The sequence below is a fragment of the Thermoascus crustaceus genome, assembly GCF_041956765.1.
Source record: "Thermoascus crustaceus strain CBS 181.67 unplaced genomic scaffold VTN00scaffold_1, whole genome shotgun sequence".
NCBI classification, from domain to species: domain Eukaryota; kingdom Fungi; phylum Ascomycota; class Eurotiomycetes; order Eurotiales; family Thermoascaceae; genus Thermoascus; species Thermoascus crustaceus.
In genome coordinates, this window is record NW_027192527.1 from 6,099,690 (window position 1) to 6,120,534 (window position 20,845).

Below are 20,845 nucleotides of genomic sequence, written 5' to 3' on the forward strand. Positions count from 1 at the left end.
ACGAACATTTTTAAGAATTAGAACCAGCCGTGAAAGAATTCATTGTTTTTTTGGCATTGCTTCTCTCCCGTTTAATCCTAAAGCCCGCCATCACAATTCCGCCCCACGCCAGGACGAATGCTCGTCTGTTTTTTCCCATCGTTTCATGCATCATAGTATTTTTTTCACCAGAGGTCTAGGACATAGGGTGGATAAATACGTCAGAATAGATACTCCCGCGCCAAGACAGTGAAGCCAGGTGGTGGGAAGGAGTAATTCATGTTGTAGTTATTGCGGGTAGTAGGAAACAGTTAGAAAAACATGACAAAAGAGGAACAGCGAAGAAGAGAACTGCTAGTAGATTCACTCCTGCGCGTACTCCACACCCGCACCCTCCTGGGCCTCCGCCTCCTGCTGCTCCGCCAGCCGCTGCTGCTCAGCGAGCTGCTGGGCGGCGAGGGCCTTGGCGCCGTAATCCTGGCTCATGGGCTGCAGAACAGGCTGCTCCTCCTTAGGCTCGATGATGGTGACGGAGTCGGGAAGAGACTTCTGGGGGCCGGCCTTGCCCTCGGGGTCGGAACCGCGCATGATCTTAACCTTGATACCCAGGACACCCTGGCGGAGGAGGACGTGACGGGTAGCGCTGTCGATGAAGTCCTTGGCGGGCTGACCGGAGTGGATCATGAAACCATCCTGTTATGCGTAAAACCCCAAATGATCAGCGTCAAGTTCTCTTCGATCAATTGTAGCGCAAATTGCGCCCCATAGAACATCACCCCCGATTATTTCACTCCAAGCTTCAACCTCCCCAATTCTCCTGGAATGTCGATATCGAGATCGAGACGTACCGTGAACTTCATGGACTTGGCACGAGCGGCCCTCAGCTTTCCGGAAACGACGACCTCGCAACCCTTGGCACCGCTCTCCATAATGAACCTCAAAACACCGTAGCAAGCTCTCCGGACGGCCAGACCGTTGAGCAGCTTGTAGCGCAGGGACTCGCACTGAGCGACGGCGGACAGACCGCGGTTCTGGACCTTGGCGGCATAGAGGGAGACCGAGTTCTCGGGGAACTTGAAGCGCTTCTGGATGAGGGAGGTGAGTTCGCGGATGCGGCGTCCCTGCTCGCCCAGAACCTCCTGGGTGTGGGTAGCGCGGATGACTGTGAAAGAGCATCCGTTAGTATGGACTGTCCATCAAAACAATTTGCATGTTCCCCGTCCACAAATCGATGACCCCTCCCCTCCTTATTTGACCAAACATTGGACACAGAACAGAAGATATGGCGACATACTGATATCGGTGACGGTGGGAGTAACACGGACTTCGACGCCCGAGTAGCCCTCCTCGGCCAGCTCGCGCTGGAAGAACTCGTTCAGCTCGGCGTAGAAGACACCGTCGGCGACGAACTTGCGGCGCTTCGAGATAGCTCCCTGGGTAGCAGCCATGGTTGCTGTTTCTGCTTGTCGAATTGAGGGTTCGAAGAAACGGCCGAGGACGCTGGGCGATGTAGCGGAGCTCCGAAGTTGGGAAGTCGGTCGAAGTGGAAGTGGTCGCGGCCGCTGAGATGTTTTAAGAGATTCCGCGTTAGTGGGGGATTTTTCGGGATAGGGCTTGGGGTTTGCCCTCGCTTGCGTGCCCCCGGCGCCTTTCCCTTTCGGGAGTCTGGACCTAGGCCCAGCCATCGCAACGACTCCCCATGGCCATTATCACAACTGACATTCTCTAGATACAGCGATAGAGAGGCGTGACTCACTTCTGGCTCCCTTTCTATTGTACACACATCCCGACCAATCTCCAGACGCTTACACCACTTGAATCCTGTGAGCTTACGCTAGGATGGGTGTCATACAGCTTCAAACGATACGATCCATGAATAGCTATGAAATCTCGAGCCCAGCAGGGGAATAATAAGAAATGGGTCATGCTCGAAGCCATATCCCAGATACAAACCAGCATCCCACGTCTGTCCAGACCAATGTCGCCCAGTACGCCGCTCGCTTTCCATATGCAAATTGAATCGTAAAGGACATTAAGAATCTCTTATTGCATCTCCACTTCCATCGCACTGTTCCCGTTAGAGGAGCTTTTCGATCCTTGGCTATTCTCCTTGTTCTTGGGTAAGCCCAGGTTTGACAGTCCTGCCGTCAGTGAAGCCATCCCGGTGGAGGAGGCGCTCGCTACTGCCTTACCGGCAATCCCACTGCCAACGGACTGATTCGCCGTCTCAACGCCTGTAAGGACGGACGGCCTCTTGCTTCCAGAGTTTTCTCGACTCGTGGAGGGAGCGGTCTCGAAAGGACGAGGTCCATTCATCTCTGCATCGGTTCGACCGAACGCTTCGCTCCACCACCGGACTTCATTTGTACGAGGAAAGAGGAGACGCTCCTTTCCCCGCTTATGGTCATCAATGAGAGGCTCATACTTCGGGTTCACAAACTGGTCCCTTCTGGCCATGAAGTAATCCCACACGCTCCGCGTCCTGTCTCTGGCTTTTGCTTCCACACGCTCTTTCTCGCTGTTGAAGAGAAATGTTCCGTACTGACACGAGTAAAGATGATAAAGAAGTCGTCGAAGGAAGCGTTCATTGAACTCGAAACGAGTTGGATACTGATACAGCAGCTGATAAGTTGCATCAAGGAATTGATGAAAGATCGGACTGGTCTCCTTGACCTTCGTTACCTCCTTCTCGGACACTATTGATCTTGGAGCCGCGCCGACCCTTCTCGGTCCTGGGCCGTCCGAATCATAGCTCTGCATTTCACCGTCGGATTCAGCGAGAGAATCGCGACTCGTGTTGTCCCTGTTGAAGAAACCCTTGGCGCTAAGAAGGGCATTTTCAAGAGCCTTGCCTGCACCACCAGACTCTCCAAATGCACGGTTCGAGTCTCCTCCAATCCTCTCATTTTCGATTTGGAACCACTTCTCGCTGTTTAAAAGCCCAGACCTATAGCGGAACATATGACCAAAAGACAACCAATCTTTCTCCACAAGCACCATGAATCCTTCCAGTGTTCGATAGTACGGGTCGAGGCATAGCTGGCTCAGAGCACTAAGCTGGCTGGTACGATCCCATCCGTCGGAACAATGTATCAAAACGTGCGAGTGCTGAAGGCCAACCTGGCGAGCAATCAAACTAGCACCATCCAAGAGCCCAGCAATGTGTTTCAACCATCCACTTCTTGCGAGCTGCTCCTTGTTGGGTCCTAGTGGGGTGACGTCGGAGTCTTTCAGCGCATCGATAACTTTGTTCAAGGAATCCCTCATGACGTGGATGTTGTCGATACCAAGGTAGGCCTTGGTCGCAAACTTGTAGTTGTCCATGTTTTCAGACCCCAGTCCGACGGCCTGCATTGCGAAGGCATTTACCGTAGGTCGAGCATCAACAATAAGATTGCGCTGCTGAGCACCATAAATCTGCGGCTTCTCTTCTGCATCTCCACGGACCGACGCAACCACTTCATCCTCCAACTCCTCGGCATTTGTCAGCTCATAGTCAGCCTGACCACTTGGAGTTTCTTCTTGACTTGAGCTAGTAGACTCATGCTCCAAGGACGCAGAGGTAATATTGGCTAAAGGTCTCTCTGCGCGGGAAGTTGAGAATATCGCCGCCAAGAGCTTCTCATCCTGAATACTTCTGTTCTGGCGCACGCCCACAAGTGGTTGTGAACTTCTTGTAATTGAACAATTGTTAACTGGATGGAGATATGTCAAAACAGGTATTCTTGCTCTAGAGCGATATCGTCCCGCATAGTTTATTGTATTGTCAGAGATCGTAGAGGGGACTGGAAGCAGCGCCGGATACGTTGGCGAAAACTGAAAGTGTCAGTATCACACCAAAGACAATGCGCAAAAAGATTTGAAAGCGTACACCATAGTCCGCATTGATATGAGAAATGCGCCAGCTGGTATTGGAACCCTCCTTCCCTACACCAAGACGCGCCCATTCCTTGCGAGCGTCATATAGATCCCACCCGTTGAACTCCCTCTCTGGGGCCTGAGGTTGGTACGTAAACGCATACAGCTTCTCAATCCGGCCGACTTTGCAAGTCCATAACTTTATGGTCTCATACACATCCCGGGCTTTTGTCTCGCTCGCAAAGTAGAAGCAAACGAATGTAAAGTCACGGCATCGAAGACGAATCGCAGATGGCGCCCGGGATGCGGCAGGGGTCGGTCGGAAGGTACAGAAGGAGATTATCGGATATGTGATCCAGAGCTCTCGGGGTCTAATGACGGTGCCCTGCGCTTGCGCTTCTGCAGATGCAGGAGGCGTGTGCGAGAATATGAGATGGTGAGGAGTGAGGTGAAGTGTACCGACAACCTGTTCACCACGACGCGCCAAGGTCACATCTTCAACCTGGGATGCGAAAAGAGCATTAGATACATGTCAAGCATTGTTTTGAGTGCACCTTTGCAGACAGACCTTGGCGATGCGTGTTCTCTCCATGCCTATTGACTATTTAGACCTAAGACTCATGACCGCATCGTGGAGTGCGATAACCAGGCTAGCGGCGACAAGGGAGAGATAGATGGTGCGAGAAGAGGTGGCGACTAAGCGACGATCTCGTGAAAAGCTCAAAAGCAGTGAAACAAAGCACGTTGGCTTTCACCGTGTTTTGTAAGTCATGTTCAGCGTTACTCCGACAAAACGCCAGCTGCTGCTGCACAGACGGTCAGGCTCTAGCCCCTCGCTACGTCAGATGTCCGCTCCATTCCTTTGCTTGGCCGCTTCATGAACCCACATTATGTTTAGAACTACTGACTTACCCACAGCCTTTCCTTCCGATCCATACTAGAGAAATTTGAAATGTTAGTTTCAGAATCATTGATGTAAGCTGGCTTGCTCCTTTAATTGTCGGTTTCCGTCTCCCAGGGCTTTTCTGGGAAAATTCATACTGCTACATACATCCTTCGACCTGGGTATAGAGTGATACCAATATTCCGATCACATCCTTGTCGGTCTGCCTTATTCGGGTCCTTTGTGATTGGGGCTAAACATAAGCGTCTGCTCGTTTGGAGGTTGTCTAAATTGAGGTCTAGACAGCGTTAGTCTGCCTATCCAGCATTTTTAAATGCTACCATGCTTATGCGAGGCTTTCTTGGTACACCGTGAGCTACATTGAGCCTCGGGTTGCTAATGGTATCATGCATACCTCTAACCAGTTCAATAAGCTCGGTCTTTTGTATGTATAAAGATATACGACAGCTGCGTCAACCAAGATGGCCTCAACGACGGGTCCAGTACCGCCAACCGCAAGAGGTATATTTCGCTATCGGTATCAGCATGGAACTAACCTGGGTTCAATTTTTGTGCTCGAAAGATGGCTTACTGGCAGCATGTATGAAGATGGTACGCCTGGATCAAGTGAACTGGAGGCTGTAAAGCAGTGAGTCTCGTATAATGCCTTAAGCCGTGGACTCCGTTGAACATAAATAGATCGCTTAAAGCCTCGGGGCTTGAGGCCACCAGAGCAAAGTGGGAGAAGCACTGGCTCATGGCTCTAACTGAAGACGACCTTCGCTGGCTCAAAGACGTCGCCCGTTGTAACTCTATACGACTGCCAATTGGTTTCTTCACTCTTGGTCCCAGCTTCTGCCTAGGTACTGCTTTCGAAGGGGAGCCCTCCCTAGTTTACGTTCATGCATGGAGCATCGCAAAACGAGTTATTGAAAACTGCCGCCGTCATGGTATCGGCGTCTTGATTGATTTTCATGCTGTCCCTGGAGGAGCGAATCCCGAAGGCCATAGCGGAACAGACAGTGGGAAGGCAGAACTCTGGGGAAACCCACACAATCTAGCAATGGCAAGAGACTGTCTTGCCTTTATTGTACAAGAGGTAACCTACCACGCGATGACCGGCGTCATCGGAGTCCAGCTATGCAACGAATCCATCTGGGACGCACCGGGGATGTATCAGTGGTATGACGAGATCCTCGCCATCACCAGCGCTGTGGACCCGTCTTTGCCTATATACATCAGCGATGGCTGGAATCTTTCTGCAGCTTTGGATTATGCCATGTCCAAGAATCGAACTACAGGTACCGGTCCGGTGAATCCGGTTATTGTCGATACGCACAAGTACTATACCTTTACGGAATCAGATAGATCCCAGTCGCCACACGAGATCATCGGTCGTATACCCGGGGAGCTATGGGAGCTTAACGGTCGCCAGGGTAATGTCTTTGACAACAAAAGCACCATGGCTGTTTACGTGGGCGAGTACAGCTGCGTGATGGATACACAAACATGGAACCGTGTCGATCCGTCAGAACGACCCGGATTGACCAAAACCTTTGGTCATGAACAGACAAAGACCTGGCAATCGAAAACGGCCGGTTGCGCATTCTGGACCTTCAAAATGGACTGGATGGATGGCGGGGACTGGGGCTTCAAGGAGCAAGTCAACACAGGTGCCATACCAGCCCCTTCCTGGCTCACTGTTTCCCAAGAGGAAGTGAGATCAAAGGTCAGAGAAGCGGAAATGCAACGAGCACGACTCCGAGACTCCGCTGCATCAGATCATGTAAGATACTGGGATCAAACCGCGCCAGGTGTTCAATTAGAGCACTGGAGATACACTTACGGCTGGGATCTAGGATTCAGTGATGCAATGAACTTTTTCTGTGCTAGAGCGCATGGCGTTCTGCCCGGCGGGGGCGATGGTGGTGATAAGATTGGCGCACTAGACCTATGGGTCAAGAAAAGAATCATCGAAACAGATCAATTCAGTCAGGGCTTGGGCTGGGAATGGGAACATGGATTTAGAAGGGGAGTAAACGATTTCTACGTCTTTTCAGGGGTATAAAAGCGGAATCAGAACCGGATCTACAGAAACCCCCTTTTTCGTTCGCTTATTGACTGGTACTGCCAGAATAATAATCAAAATCGCGAAATTATCCTCTAGGGACAGCTAGCATGCACATCACATTTTCCAAGGTTCACCATTATCAATGAAAGTCATAGGATGTAGTCTGCAATTGAGCATTTTATGTATATTTCTTTATTAAACTCCGTCTTTAACAACGCCTGTTAGTGATATGTCATATATATAGCGTAAACGAAAATGAGGTGATATATACTGATACAATTGTACTGTACATGGGTAGCGTCCAGTAATCATAATCATTTCTATAGTCACTGCATCACATTCGTCTGTCTGCACCAGCACTCAAAAACCCTTTTTCACGATGTCCGCCCAGAATAAACGCCAACTTGCATGCAGTATTATAGAAAGAATGGAACTCTTGAGTAAGTGTGCCGTCAGACAGAGATGTGTTCATCGAGTTCCTTGATTGAGCGATTCTGTCATCTGTCACGTCCATGTCGAGGGAAAGATTAGTTGTATGTTTGGGGAGAAGCGGCCCGCTCTCATAATAATTGTAAGTGAGCCGTTCTCCATAAAAGTCGTAGGTGTGAATACGCGACCCAGAAAAGTCATCCAACGGAGGAAACACATATTCGCTCTTTATGTATTCGTCCGATCCACCGTTCGCCTCTGCAGTCTCTAGATCTTTGTCTTTGGATGGCCTGTCACCCAAAAACATGTCCTCGATGAGCTTTCTCGGCAGCGATATGTGGCAAAATGCTGGCAGAGAGGTGTCATGGATTCCCGGTCTCACGCGCTTGAGAATACTCTCCAAGGAACTTTCAATGCTCTCTATGAACACCTTGTCATTTCTATCAAAAAGGTCGTTGCTCAAGGCACCGTCAGGGCGCTTGTTATTGAAAAGATCTGAATAAATCCTTCTCGTAAATCGAAGATCCAGCCCGTTCTCGGGGATCAGGTAGTCGATACTGTTCTCAAGAAGAACGGCTTTCACCCTTCGGATAGCCAAGGCTCGGTCAGAATAAGGTGACACATCTGGTCCGCTCATTTCGATATCCAGCTCAAGTGACGGCAAAGTGTGGGCTTTCTCAGCAGTCGGAGTCAGCCTGATCCGATGAAGCTGCCGATCTATACTTCCAGGGAATGGAGTCAAGAGACGTATGAATGGAGCGACCTTGGGTATGTCCGTAGTGAAAATCCGAGGCAACGATAATTCTCCAAGACGAGTGGCATTTATAGTTGTTTCATCTAATCCGGGCTTTTCCAAGAAAAGACATTTGCCAACCGTAGCCGTCAGACTTTCGGTGATCTGATTTCGCTCCGGTAAATCCCTGCTTGCATTCGGAGTGCCTCTGAGTAATGTCAAAAGGTCACCGGAGATGCGTGACTGATGTGCGTCAAAGAAGGGTGCTGTGAATCCCTGAGGATCAGCGGTCCGAGTAGAGGCCGTCGCCCATCTGAACCATTTCTTCTCTCGGTCAAACCATGAAGCCGTGTTCTCAGTGTTGACTGAGTAGACGGTTGCTTTCTTCGACGTTGGTAAATATGTACAGAATGGTATCGGGGTAGCAATTTGGCGGTAAAGCGCAAGTTGTATGTCTCTTCGGGCTTTGTCCGCTTCAGTCTTGTTCTCCGGAAGATAGTACAATGTGCCCACGGATTCACGAGGTTTCCTCTCGCAAACTACCGGGTACATTTTTTCAACCCATTGCAAAAATTCTGTGCTGAGTTGACCGCTATTGCCATTTCGAATACCTGAATGTGGAGATAGGCTAACTTCTTCGTTGCATATCTGAGAAGCGGAATCCTGGATGATGTCGCGAATTGCTTCGCAGGAGTGCTGACTTCCAGTAATCCTGACAAGATTCAAGGCGCGGTCGATGTCCATGTTTGCTTCATACGAGTCGGCCAAATTATCGAAGGAGCAGCGTTCGGAGCTTGGGAGCAAGGATATGGCATAAGACGGCAAATGCACGTCCAGTTGACCTACTTCACCATGGACACCGAGCTGCCAGCAGTCTCGAAGAATCTTTTCAACGAGAAGTATCTTTCCTCTGAGATCCTGGGCTGCGGCAACACGGTTTGAAATGCGCTCTTGGAATTCAGGGTTCGTCTCCAGAAAGAGAGATGTTCCTGGCTTCCATGTCGCATTGTCTGAACCTGCGTTGCGCTCCCGTCCTTCCACTGAAACCAAATCCGACTGTTCAAACCGAGAAATATAATTCCACAGCTGATCGGCTGTGAACGAACGCTCCATAGTTTTCCGCAGTTCAATCCAAGCTTCGAGGTTCAACTTGTCATGAGGCCGATACGAAGAGCGAAAATTTTCGATATTGTTACTGATTTCCGCAGTATCCGCAACGCTTTCGAGTTCCTTTCCCAATTCTCCTAGCATAAATGGAAGCCCATCCTCTTCTTTTCCAGTCTCTTGTTTCTTGGTATTTGTTTCCTCCTGAACCTCTGGTATCTGTCGGCGACGTTTCCGATTCGGCACGACGAGAATCTCTCCTGGTTTCCCTAGAGAGGTGACATCAAGAACCACCCTCTGGCCTTCAGGGCGACGCCTGTGTCTGTTCCGATTAATGGAACCACGTCTGGCTCGAGGCGAACGGGACCGAGATTCATTCTGGGCATTATTCGACGAGTCATGATATTGAGCAAAGGTCTCAGGTCGGCGGGGAGAGGTCGAAAGGAGAGGTACTCTTCGACTCCCAAGGGTTAAATGACGTCGCAAATTCGCCACGCCATCTCTTGAGAGTCTGGCGAACATATGGAAGAAAGAGCGTAATGGGATCGGGTGAACAATAAAAGCCTTTCTTCCCTGGACTCCGGCTTTACGTCCTTGATTTTATCAGCTATCGGCGGAAGCTTTGGAGATGATATGGGCTAAACCTTATTAGGCTATATATACCTAAGGCACAAACGGCATTGTCCTATATACCTGCGGAGGTATTATTAACAGCAAGCCGTTAAAGAGCTTACATGCTGCCAAAGTGCTATGGATGAATTTTACTTCTTTGAGAATAACTGGCCTTTCGCGGCCGCGGAGCCACTGCGAATGCATGGATCTAGATATTCAAGATGTGTTAACCAACATGAGGGGAAGAAAGGTCATCTGTAGAATGAACATTCTTGTTGATGTACTTGAAGGGTATACACTCTTGAGGGAGAACATGCCTTAGGCGTCGGCTCCAAATTTCCACAGGTGGATGGGAAGTGGGTTTCAAAACACGTGAAAACATGTGCATACCTTGTTCATAAATGGGCTGTTTAGAAATTAAATCGATACTCCTAAACTTCAGTAAAAAATACCAACATTTTTACTTCAGCTCTCCCAGATCTACGTTAGCTAATATAGTAATGAATCCTGCTTACACCTACCCTTGGCATAGGTAGCTCCAAGTAAAGCAAAAAAAATTAAACGATCACGACGCGACTCGAACGCGCAATCTTCAGAGCCGAAATCTGACGCCTTACCATTAGGCCACGTGACCATATTCCTGTGAAGCAAACTGTGATAATTCCTTTTCAGAAACCTAAATAGAACCGAAAGGCAGTCGAGAGGGTGGCCGTATATTTTTGATAGATATGTAGAGTAAGAGGTGCTTTATGAAATGTCGAAAAACCTCCACAGTAAAGCAAAATTTATTAACTAAATAAACAAGCTACTAATACAGGCTCAACTAAGGTTAGTGTATAACAATTATGAACCAATGGGTATCAAGAAGAGCGATAAATGGGAAACCTGTCTTTCGGGGGCATCCCATTAGATCACGGGATTTCCCCTACTTTGAGACAAACATTTTCGAGATCAGTTTTTAACGGAGACTTCCCAGCTTTTCAAGTCCTCACGCACGTCGAATTCAGAGATTTCGTGAGTGGTCTTGCGATTCCTCCACTCATTGTCCTTTGTGCTGTCATACAGCTGCCGCTCGATGCTCCCCCTTCCGTCTAGGCCGTCAGACCCTGAAGGAGATTCTGTGCCTTTTTCATTCCGAGAATTGTCACTTGACGAGCTCTTCGGTCGCTGACCTAGCACAGGGGACAACAGGGGTCCTTGCAACGTCCGCCTTGAATCCGCATCGCTCATGGAGGTGGTCTCTTCATAATCATCACCTCTTCCCGATCGTCCAGATCGAGTACTTTGAGCTCCAGTTGCCCAGCCCTCACGGCCACTGAACAGTTCCTCGATCAGTTGATCGGGGGGTAGCTCTCCGGCACGACAAGTCCAGGAAGCAGCCAGGGTGCGGCGGTACATGTCTTGCAAGTCTCCTGTTTCTCTGCTTTTACCGCCATTGATTGATGGAATCCGACCAAGCTCATCAGGATCTCCCTGCTCTTGAGACACGACACCCGCGATGCCGCCGAACACCATAGCCGATTTGAGAGGCGGCCTGTCAGCAGTTAGCAATTGAACGCATAGAGATTTCAGATTAGCATACGTGTTGAAATTCTTATCTCCTTCGATTTGATGCATGATTATCCCTATTTTGAGGGTGCTATTGATCTTGCTGTCCTGCATCAGATATCGTCTCGTGATGCCTTCATCATCATCACTTTTGTCCACGTATTCCGCGAGATTGAGTCTGATCCTGCCCAGTAGAATCCTGTCTCCCCGTCCACCAGATCCGAACTCTTGGAAGATCTCAAAAAAGATCTCACATTCTTGAAGCATTTGGTCCCGACCGATGGTCATTCGGACCTGCAAGGCCTTCTCGTAGTCCCAGGTCGCTTTGTGGTCTTGGATGACAGCTTTGTCCGTCTGGCCATGATGTTCGGTGGATGAAGGAAGATGCCATTTGACATATGACGCTCCGGACAGGGGCACGTTGTTGAGATCGATGATCTAGGGGGTAGGCATCGCATCAGCATCGTATGTCTTTCTAGCGGCCTTCGCCGGAAACTCAGGTAATCAATACTACTCACCCTCAAAGTAAGGTCAAACCTTGGCTAGAAGTAAAAGAACTTAGTATCTTTGTCGTCTATAATTGACATACGACTTACCCTCCGGTTCTTCGGGACTGGAAGGCTTTCCGTAAGCAATTCCAACTCCGCCAAACTCTCACGGGCAGAGACCTGAAGGTTAGGTAGTACATACCGAAAGCCTGCATGACGAAAGCAACTGAAAATGAATTTACTCTGTATACCGACCCTTTCTCCTCTTGCTCTGATTAAAGACCCCAATTAGAACTTGCTCCTGAGCGTCGTTGTATGTGGCATTGCGACGCCCCTGGGCACTCCCCGCACGGAGGCCAATGGTAAAGGCGGTGAGATATTATGTCATGCAGAAAGCTACCGCCTCTGCGGCCGCTCCGCTTCGGCACTCGGGGCTCATTCACAATCGTCGCCGCCGACCCGTATCTCGGGAGTCGGTCGCCACGGAACTTAGGAATACAGTTCTACATGTTTTCTGGGCCTCGGGCCTCTGTTTGACTTTATCTCCTCTCCTCTAGTGCCTTTGTAGGTGACTCGTGACTCCTCTCTTTTCGGTGAATTGTCGCCGCTGCTCCGCTTCGGCCTTCGGGAGTTGTTATCATCCATCGCTGGTCGCATCTCGGGAGTCGACAGAGAAACAGTTCTACCTAATTTCTGGGCGAGCGTCTCTTTTGACTTCACCTCTTACCGACTTATATAAGTCGCTCCTTTCTTTTCTTGAGCTGTTCCCAAAAAGAACCTCGACTCTATTCAAAATGAGCCAGCTCCCTCTCTCTCCACCATCAGAGCCAACCTCAATCCAACCAGTTCCTCTCACATCCTCGATCCGCACAACGCCCATCCACTCCCTCCTCCCCGATATCCGTGTCCCTGGAGAGCCGCTGCCATCTCACCGATACCATCCGGTCACTTGTACCTCGATTGATATCGATGAAGTCCGCTCACAGCTTGAGCAGCTGCGCAAAGAGTACCCGTCGTCCGAAGCGGCTCTCAAGGCGCAGGAGGAAGCCGCGAAGGAGGTGAAGCACAGGCTGGAGGATGCCGAGAAGAAGAGAGCTGAAGTACAGAGGGCGTTAGACAAGAAGACCCAGGAGAGGGACATCGAATTGAAGGTTGTGTCGAAGTATCAGAAGATCAAAGTCTCTGAGATCCCCTCGTGAAGTGAAGGGGTGAGATTTCAGGCGCGCGCGCGACCCGAACACCTCACGTCGACTTCTTACCTGACCTGAGTGCTATTTGGATTTATTGCGCCGCATACCTACCTTTCTTTCCGGACGGACAGTTGCCAAAGAGCGAGCCTCGACTCCCAAGCCGAACTGTGGACTTGGCCACCTCAGAACCTTGTGCATTGTGGACAACTCTTAGACCATGCAAAGCCATGAGGCGAAGATATATTCGAAAACAAGGATGTGGAGGAAAGGTTTCTTGCCGAGAGATCCGATGCGAGATTGTGCCCCTTGCAGCATTTCCTGCGCCTTAGGTCGCATCGCTCGGAGTCTTCCCGATGTTCTTCCAGGTGTCGATATGTCCTCTTCAAGACGTTGAGAGAACATAGAGCCCAAAGGTGATCATCATGCATTGCTGTCTAAGATACGATAAACACACCTATGCCGCAATGCAAAATGTTTCGACCACAAAAGTCGCAAACCTTTTCACAGGCAAACCTATTGATTTCGCATGAAGAGCTTCCCAGTGCTACAAAGACATATTAAATACTCCAGGCACCACAGTCAGAGGGATGATATCACGAGCATGGGTGCGTGTATGTACAAATTTCATTAAATACTACTCAGCGGAGCATCTCTCTCTCCACCGGATAAGCTGTTTAAGAAAGACATCCTTTTCTTGCAGGAGTGTGGTTAGACGAGGCAAAATATGTGAACTGCATTTCTCATTCGTTTCTCATTCATTATTCCCCGTTATGTGCGTGGCTCATGAATTTCTCATGAATGTTTAACGTTCGTCAAAGAGAGCCCAGGAGCTTTACCAATACCGGAAGTAACTACGAATTGATTAGTCTTCTTGGTTTATTATCATGATTGTTCCACTGGTGACTTACCTGGGAAGCATCATTAATCAATGTTTGGGTCTCGTTAACAAATTTCGGCGTCAATAGATCGTTCGCGTTGATCAATAGGTTGCCCACCTCCGTGAGGATAGAGGGGGTCAAGACTGGGGAGACACTATCAATCAACCCACGAGTCTCGTCAACAAACTTCGGCGTCAACAGAGCATTGGCATTGCTCAAGAGACCGCCCACTTGCTTGAGGAGTTCAGGTGTGAGGACAGGGGATACAGTGTCGATCAGGCCTCCAGCGTCTTTGACGAAGTCGGGCGTCAACAAAGCATTTGCATTACTCAGGAGGCTGCCGACTTCCTTGAGAACTTCGGGAGTAAGGACAGGAGACACATTGTCGATCAGGCCTCCAGCTTCTTTGACACGCTCGGGTGTCAACAGGTTGTTCGCATTGGTCAAGAGGCTGGTAACTTGCTCAAGAACTTCAGGAGTCAGAGCAGGGAATACGTTGTCGATCAAGCCTTGTGTTTCGTTGACGAATTTCGGTGTCAAGAGGGCATTTGCATTGGTCAGAAGACCGCCGACCTCTCCCAGAACATCAGGATCCAGTGCGCCAATCAGCGCTTGTGCCTCTTTGACAAATTTCTCGGTCAATAGAGCATTTGCATTGCCCAACAGTGTTCCAACCTCTTTAAGGAGATCAGGGGTGAGCACTGGAGCAACTGCGCCAATCAGGCCTTGCGTCTCGTCAACGAATTTTGGTGTGAGCAGCTTGTTCCCGTTGGTCAAGAGACTGTTGATTTGATCGAAGAGATCCGGTTTGAGAAGCGGTCCTGCTGCACTAATCAGACCTTGTGTCTCCTCGACGAATTTCGGCGTCAGCAGCTTGTTGCCGTTGGTCAAGAGACTGTCGATTTTATCGAAGAGATCCGGTTTGAGAAGTGGGCCCGCTGCGCTAATGAGTCCTTGTGTTTCCTCGACGAATTTCGGTGTCAGAAGTTTGTTCCCGTTGGTCAGGAGGTTGTCGACCTTGTCGAAAAGATCTGGAGTCAAAAGTGGGCCCACTGCCTTAATCAATCCCTGAGTGTCTTTGACGAACTCAGGCGTTAACAGGGCGTTTGCGTTGTCCAAGAGACCGGTCACCTGGTTGATGAGCTGAGGTGTCACCAAGTTGTACGCCGTATCGATCAAGGATTTCGTCTGGTTCGTTGTCTTGTCGTCCAACAAGTATGCAATGTGATGGAAGAAGGACTCAATGTCCGACAACAGATCGGGCGCGAGAAGTCCCTTTATACCGTCGAGGTAGCTGGCGATATCTCCCATGGGGTTTGACGGATTCAATTGTGGCTGTGGCTGCGGTTGCGCATGAGGCTGCGCATGCGGCTCTGGAGCTGGCGACGGGCTTGCCAGTGCCGTGCTCAGCGGCGAACTGGCGTTCAATAGGAGTGCAGGAATAATATTTGAGACACGCATCTTGTGCTATATTGTGCTTTGCAGCGTGCGGACGTTGACCAGCGGGTGATAAACACGATCCCAGATGCATTGAGAGATCGAGAGCCCCCTTTATATCCCCAACAGCTTGCTTTTCCCAGCTCAACGTTAGTTCAAAACCGAGGATTTCTGGTATCCACATGTGATCAGCATGCTTTTTTCCCATTGAGTGATGTCAGTGGCAGAAGAGAAGGCATCGAGCGGAGCTTTTTCCGCATTGGATTCGATCGCTGCCGTCCATCACGGACGGTCAGAGAACGACCACGTCTCCGGTCTCGAAGGTGGCCCTGCTAGAAGGGATCGACCTTCTGCACAGGGCTTTGATCTGAACAGTCCCTACCGGATAGAGTTGTGAGCCCTGCTGCTAAGGGCAAGTTGATGAGAAATACGAACGGGGGTGTTGCACAAATGCCACTGTTTCTCACCCTCAAGCTGTCCAAAGACCAGCAGGCACGGTTCCCTGTTCCTTGCACCCTCGGTGATCAGCGCTGAAAAACATCTTTTCGAACAGGGCTAACATTCCGTCCTTCATTTCTTCCTTCCAGGTCCTCGCTGGACTGTTTGTTTTAGCGGGCAGCCCTGGGTCCAAGCGGTGGCGTCTATTGGAGCTGTAAAAGGCTTGTTGTTTAGTTCGACCGTTAGCGTGCGGTGTGGGCAGCCGCGCACGGGGAGGTCGGGCGGCCGACCTGCGGGGAAAAGCTGGGACTTGCTGCCCATGGGGTGCGGATGTTGCTTCCCGCCCGTGGGGTTGCAAGGCTTGAATTGAGTTAGAGACTGGAGATTAATGCGGTGACGCTCAAGCAGCTCAACAAACCCGCAATGCCGCGATTATAATCGAAGTCTATTTGTAACTTGTTGGTGTAGGTGGCTTGTCTTTTTTCGGTGTTTTCTCCGTCGGCTCGGGCCCACAAACACGACATGTGAACGGAACCGTCCGGTCCAGGAAAGCCTCGGGCGATAAGACGGTTGAGCTCTGGAGCCTCAGTTAACCCGGAGAACTCCGCAGGAAGTTGAAAATGCGGGGATTTCCCATTCCCATGGGGTCGAGCGGTAATTTCTCACGTGGATGCAATAGTGCTCCTACGATTGGGTTCATCCTCTCTGTCATACATACACCAGCAGGTTGGCACCTTACTACCTAGGTACATATCTTGCAGGGACGATCTCCCATCTGTCCACAGCAGCACGACCTTCAAGAGAGCCCTTCGATTCCTGTTTATCCATGTGACAACACATGGCTAAGGGACGCCTTAAGACCCGATCGGCAGGATAGAATGGTCCTCTTGGAACCCATTGTCGGCATTTCTTTTAGACTAGATTCTATTCTTCATATCAGTGCATCACCACTGTCTTTCCTTCTTCCACTTTGGTCGTGGAATGTTACTCAGATGCAGCGAGTGAAGCAAGTTTCTTCCTCGGCCTGGCCCCATGGAGAAGATCCCAGCAAGGGACTTCCATCTTAGAATATACAGAGGAATCCAAGATCTACACGTCTTTACCTTACTCTCTTGGATATCAAAATTACACTTCACTTGATATACTAGGGAATTTCCAAACAATGACCAACTGCTGAAGTGTCGTGTTTCTCTCGGTAGGGTGAGGTTACTATTACCCCACAGTCAATATTATTGCCAAGGCATGCCAAGGCGTTGACAACAGACTCTGCTTTTCCATGCCAAGCAACTGGCACTCTTCAGTTCTGAGGGGGATTCTTTGGGCATCTCCGTACATGGTTTCTCGTCCGTTGCCCATTGCGCTTTCGGAATTGAGAGTTCAGAATAGAATGGCAGCAGCGATGGGAGCCTCCGTGCCCGTGCACAGGACCCCGTCACTCCCGTAACATGCCAAAGGTGATTACTACATCTTGTTTTCTGATCTTTCACCAATACAGACTATTTCTGCTGACCAGGACCGAGGTTGGTCTCAAGAACGCGATTTGCCTATGTAGCCTTGCACCAGAGAAGCCCCGATAGTGCCAACACAAACAATGCAGATTTGGATTAAGAGTTCGGTCCTCTATTCAAGGACCTTACAAGCAAGGACTTGATCAAACCCTTTTTTAAAGATGTGATCTCACGTTACGTATCGTGCAAGCAATGGCAATTTAGGAGCCATCAATTGACGTATCCCAACAACCATGCTCCAGTCCCTGATTCCGTGAGGATACAACTTGAACAAGCAAGTCAACATCTCAGCATGCGACAGCCAATTCAAGGGCCTCCTGGATACGATAACCATGGCAATGTCCTGCAGTCCCATACATCAGGTACTCATTCATAATTGGACAAGCATATCGTGCCTGTAGATGTTCACGGGACATGATAAAAGAACAATTCCAGGTCTCGCTCCTTAGGATATAAATACAATGAATGTAGACTTTTTGATGATGGCAAGACTTATTCTGAAATTGGCCGGGGCCGTTTGGAAGGAACGTATCGCACCGACGTGACTTCCACGAAGTATGAAATAAAAGGTCCAATCAACAATTACCATGGAGATACGTGTTTCCCTCTTCCGTATGTATTAGAACAGGCTTATATATGCAAATGTGATATGGCTAAGAATTAGGTCTCTGAGTGCATCAGAGTACCAGATGTATACCTGATTGAGGAATAGCACTGTTGACAATCCAAATGCAATGTATACCAAGAAAAACCAAGCTCGAGGGCCGTAGGAAAACAGCAGAGCCAATAAAGGCAATACGGCTGCCTCAGAAGAAGGATCGAGCCTCAACTCAAGGACTCAGACCAAGAATGCTCCGCATGACCATGGCCAGCTTGTCCGCACATTTGGCTGCGTCACCCAGCACTTCAGCGCACCTCCAAGCCACGAACCGGTCCGGTCGGACGAGGATACATCCGGTCTCATCGACATCCCGGACACGCGCCCAGTCAAAATAGACATCTTCATAGTCCTGACGGAACCCGATCGAGTACGCGTTGATCATGATCCCGAGCTGGCTCCCGACCTGCGAGGCCGCCTCCTTCCACACCTCGCCTCCAATACCTGTCAGGACCGTAAACGAGCCCTTCCCAGCCAGATCGATGGTCGAGACGGGCTCCACGGGGACCGCTTTGTTGAGCCAGACGTGAGGAAGACGACATCCTGGACAGGTGCTCGGGACGTAATTCAGGACGGGATCCTTGACCACGGCCTCGGGGGCCTTGTATGGCATCTTCTCGTCTGCGGTGTAGATGGCGGAGCTCTCGTAGTGCTGGCCCATCTCCTGGCCCAGGCCGTGGAACTCGTGCTCCTCCTGCTCGATGGCGGCTTGTAGGGCCTTGCGACGGGCGCGACCGGCCTCGCTGGGGGAGGAGAGTTCCTGGAGGGTTCGCTTCCGCGTTTCGATGTCCGGAGATGAGAACCCGAAGGCTTCCAGGACTGCTCTGTTTTCACGGAAGGCTTGGTTTGCGCGGGTGATGACCCCGTGACCGACGGGTTGGCGTTCGATAGAGTATGTCTCTAGAAGAGAGGGGGATGCGAGGCCTGTTCGCAGACAAATAATCGGTCAGTTGGAATCGTTGTCTTTTTGTCCTTCTTGGAAGGAAAACTGACCCTTCATGACATAGGCAATTTTCCATGCCAGGTTGTATGCATCCTGTATGCAAGTGTTGGAGCCGAGTCCGTTCATGGGCGGGTGTCGATGAACAGCATCCCCTAGACAAAACCTGTGGCAATCTGCGTTAGTACTACTTTCTCAGACCACCCCTGACGTAAGGAAAGTATTATTGGATCCCATACACGTTGCCTTTCGAATATTTCTCGGCCACAATCTCATTGATATACCATTTTGAGACTCCAAGCACTTCGGCGGGAATCGACTCGTCTCCGATAAGCTCTTTTACCCTCTGGAGGTATTGTTCCTTAGTCGGGTTAAAGTCCGACGAAGCTTCACGGTCAGGGAACAGAATGAACATCCACTCATGCCACGGCTTGACCATCCTGGCAATGCACGACCATCCAAAGGCAGGGTGCGCGCGATCCGGCTGGAACAGCCAATGGAGATTTCCAGTCCGGTGCTCCATGAGATGGGACAGATCCGCTTTAACCAGGACATTGATGGCGAGGCCCTGGCCTGGCTTCGCGTTCAGTGGAAGACCAAGCTGCTTGAGAACAGGGCTGCGTGCCCCGTCGGCGCCAAATAGGTACCGCGAGCGAACCTTGTACCGAGTTCCTGAGATGTTGTCCTGCAGAGTGGTCGTGACTGTTCCCGTCTTTTCATCATCCGCGAATTCGATGAACGAGGTGTCGAAACGGCACTTGAACCCGTTCATGGTTGCGTATCGGAGAAGAACCGGTTCGAGAAGAGTCTGGGGGAGATCCACTGGGTTGCATGGACTAGCAGTCTCGTAGTCGCCCTGTGGTGACCCATCATTAGACATGCAGGTAGGCAGGTAAGGAATCTCTCTTCGAAGTGACATACCTTCCGTCTTGGGTCATTTCCCCAGGAATACACGCGGGCGTACTCTTCCCCAGCCATGCTGTAGGCCCATCGCGTGTGCGTCATGTTGTTTCCCTTTGTGGCAAGACGGTTGCATTCTGCTTCCAAGCCAATATCTCGTAGGCATTCTAATTATCTAGAAATCAATACTGGATCCCACCAAGTACTCATAGAGGAAAAGGTATACTAACCCAGCGCGGCCATATTAGTTATATGCGCTCTTGGTGTATCCGCGTACGTTGAAGCCGAGCTCACCATTACCCCATGTATTCCTAAAATCAAAATCAGTATAATTGGCTGGCTGAATAGGCTGCAAGGAAACTCGAGGTTCAATTTACCATGGGAGGCGAGAAAACAAGCCAGTGAGGCTCCAGCTGGCCCGGCCCCGATAATAAGAATATCGGTTGAAATCATATTTGTAGTTGCTTCGGATTGACCGTTACCGTTGGCCAAGGTAGCTCCAGCCATGGTGGAATGAGCGATGCGGAATGCTTGGTGTACACTTCCTGGTATGTATCAAAGGAATCTATTCTCTGCTCATGTTATGGTTCAGCACGAGCACCAATAAGAATAAAAAGCTTGTCGGAAGGCTGAAGGTACCTGGTAGGAGATACGCAGTTGTTTATGCTTAAAACTTTTTAAGCAACCGTGGTCCTATTGAGCCACTAAGAAGCAATTATTTGGTATCTGGGGAGCCAAATTATAGTGGTCAAAGTCGTCTCCAGTCGGGACTTTTTTCGTCCTTGGGATAGCCGGGGTTGACCGCTGATCCCGAATGCCGGGTATTTTACGCAGTAGATCCGGAGAAGAGTGCGGGGATCCGTGCAAGATGCCTAGGTGGCTAGACAAAAATAGCACTTCGTGATCTTGGGTTCAAACGCCTGCTTGGGGCCATAAGAGGGACTAATTATATAGCAGACCATGATGACTACGTTCCATGATATGGCTTTTATCCTCCATCGTACCATTGACAAGAAATTAGGCAGACGATGCGTGGGCAATTCTGGGGCGGTCTTTGTAAGACGTTGGAAATAGGAGTGTCAGCAACCTAAGTGCTGCTAAACTCTTTTGGGTGACGTTAGTATAGCTTTATGAGGCGGAAAACGGAGGCGGATTCTTTCCTGTGCTCGATGATTTGATCTTCGTGTTTAG

General features: G+C 50.0%; 9 protein-coding genes and 1 non-coding gene across 10 annotated transcripts; 3 read left to right on the forward strand and 7 right to left on the reverse strand.

Annotated features, from left to right (window-relative positions):
- Nucleotides 1–342: 342 nt before the first annotated feature.
- Nucleotides 343–1,427, reverse strand: VTN00DRAFT_2216 (40S ribosomal protein uS3; the record flags this gene model as incomplete). Its single annotated transcript, XM_069428410.1, has 3 exons — nt 343–672; nt 828–1,141; nt 1,274–1,427. The coding sequence occupies 3 exons, from the start codon at nt 1,425–1,427 to the stop codon at nt 343–345; spliced, it is 798 nt and encodes a 265-aa protein (XP_069292918.1).
- A 595-nt stretch (nt 1,428–2,022) lies between these two features.
- VTN00DRAFT_2217 (uncharacterized protein) lies at nt 2,023–4,429 on the reverse strand (the record flags this gene model as incomplete). The annotated part of the gene is made up of 3 exons (XM_069428411.1): nt 2,023–3,795; nt 3,851–4,339; nt 4,406–4,429. 3 exons carry the CDS (start codon nt 4,427–4,429, stop codon nt 2,023–2,025), a joined length of 2,286 nt encoding a protein of 761 aa, XP_069292919.1.
- A 773-nt stretch (nt 4,430–5,202) lies between these two features.
- VTN00DRAFT_2218 (uncharacterized protein) lies at nt 5,203–6,788 on the forward strand (the record flags this gene model as incomplete). Its single annotated transcript, XM_069428412.1, has 2 exons — nt 5,203–5,369; nt 5,420–6,788. 2 exons carry the CDS (start codon nt 5,203–5,205, stop codon nt 6,786–6,788), a joined length of 1,536 nt encoding a protein of 511 aa, XP_069292920.1.
- A 337-nt stretch (nt 6,789–7,125) lies between these two features.
- VTN00DRAFT_2219 (uncharacterized protein) lies at nt 7,126–9,579 on the reverse strand (the record flags this gene model as incomplete). Its single annotated transcript, XM_069428413.1, has 1 exon — nt 7,126–9,579. The coding sequence occupies one exon, from the start codon at nt 9,577–9,579 to the stop codon at nt 7,126–7,128; it is 2,454 nt and encodes an 817-aa protein (XP_069292921.1).
- A 652-nt stretch (nt 9,580–10,231) lies between these two features.
- Nucleotides 10,232–10,303, reverse strand: VTN00DRAFT_t19. The gene has a single exon. It is a non-coding gene; the product is annotated as a tRNA-Arg (tRNA).
- Nucleotides 10,304–10,620: 317 nt separating this feature from the next.
- VTN00DRAFT_2220 (uncharacterized protein) lies at nt 10,621–11,920 on the reverse strand (the record flags this gene model as incomplete). Its single annotated transcript, XM_069428415.1, has 5 exons — nt 10,621–11,203; nt 11,252–11,655; nt 11,736–11,759; nt 11,814–11,830; nt 11,908–11,920. 5 exons carry the CDS (start codon nt 11,918–11,920, stop codon nt 10,621–10,623), a joined length of 1,041 nt encoding a protein of 346 aa, XP_069292922.1.
- Nucleotides 11,921–12,499: 579 nt separating this feature from the next.
- VTN00DRAFT_2221 (uncharacterized protein) lies at nt 12,500–12,904 on the forward strand (the record flags this gene model as incomplete). Its single annotated transcript, XM_069428416.1, has 1 exon — nt 12,500–12,904. One exon carries the CDS (start codon nt 12,500–12,502, stop codon nt 12,902–12,904), a length of 405 nt encoding a protein of 134 aa, XP_069292923.1.
- A 578-nt stretch (nt 12,905–13,482) lies between these two features.
- Nucleotides 13,483–13,701, forward strand: VTN00DRAFT_2222 (uncharacterized protein; the record flags this gene model as incomplete). The annotated part of the gene is made up of 1 exon (XM_069428417.1): nt 13,483–13,701. One exon carries the CDS (start codon nt 13,483–13,485, stop codon nt 13,699–13,701), a length of 219 nt encoding a protein of 72 aa, XP_069292924.1.
- Nucleotides 13,702–13,707: 6 nt separating this feature from the next.
- Nucleotides 13,708–15,234, reverse strand: VTN00DRAFT_2223 (uncharacterized protein; the record flags this gene model as incomplete). The annotated part of the gene is made up of 2 exons (XM_069428418.1): nt 13,708–13,746; nt 13,804–15,234. The coding sequence occupies 2 exons, from the start codon at nt 15,232–15,234 to the stop codon at nt 13,708–13,710; spliced, it is 1,470 nt and encodes a 489-aa protein (XP_069292925.1).
- Nucleotides 15,235–17,986: 2,752 nt separating this feature from the next.
- VTN00DRAFT_2224 (uncharacterized protein) lies at nt 17,987–20,161 on the reverse strand (the record flags this gene model as incomplete). Its single annotated transcript, XM_069428419.1, has 6 exons — nt 17,987–18,738; nt 18,808–18,920; nt 18,994–19,610; nt 19,676–19,821; nt 19,885–19,965; nt 20,032–20,161. The coding sequence occupies 6 exons, from the start codon at nt 20,159–20,161 to the stop codon at nt 17,987–17,989; spliced, it is 1,839 nt and encodes a 612-aa protein (XP_069292926.1).
- Nucleotides 20,162–20,845: the final 684 nt, after the last annotated feature.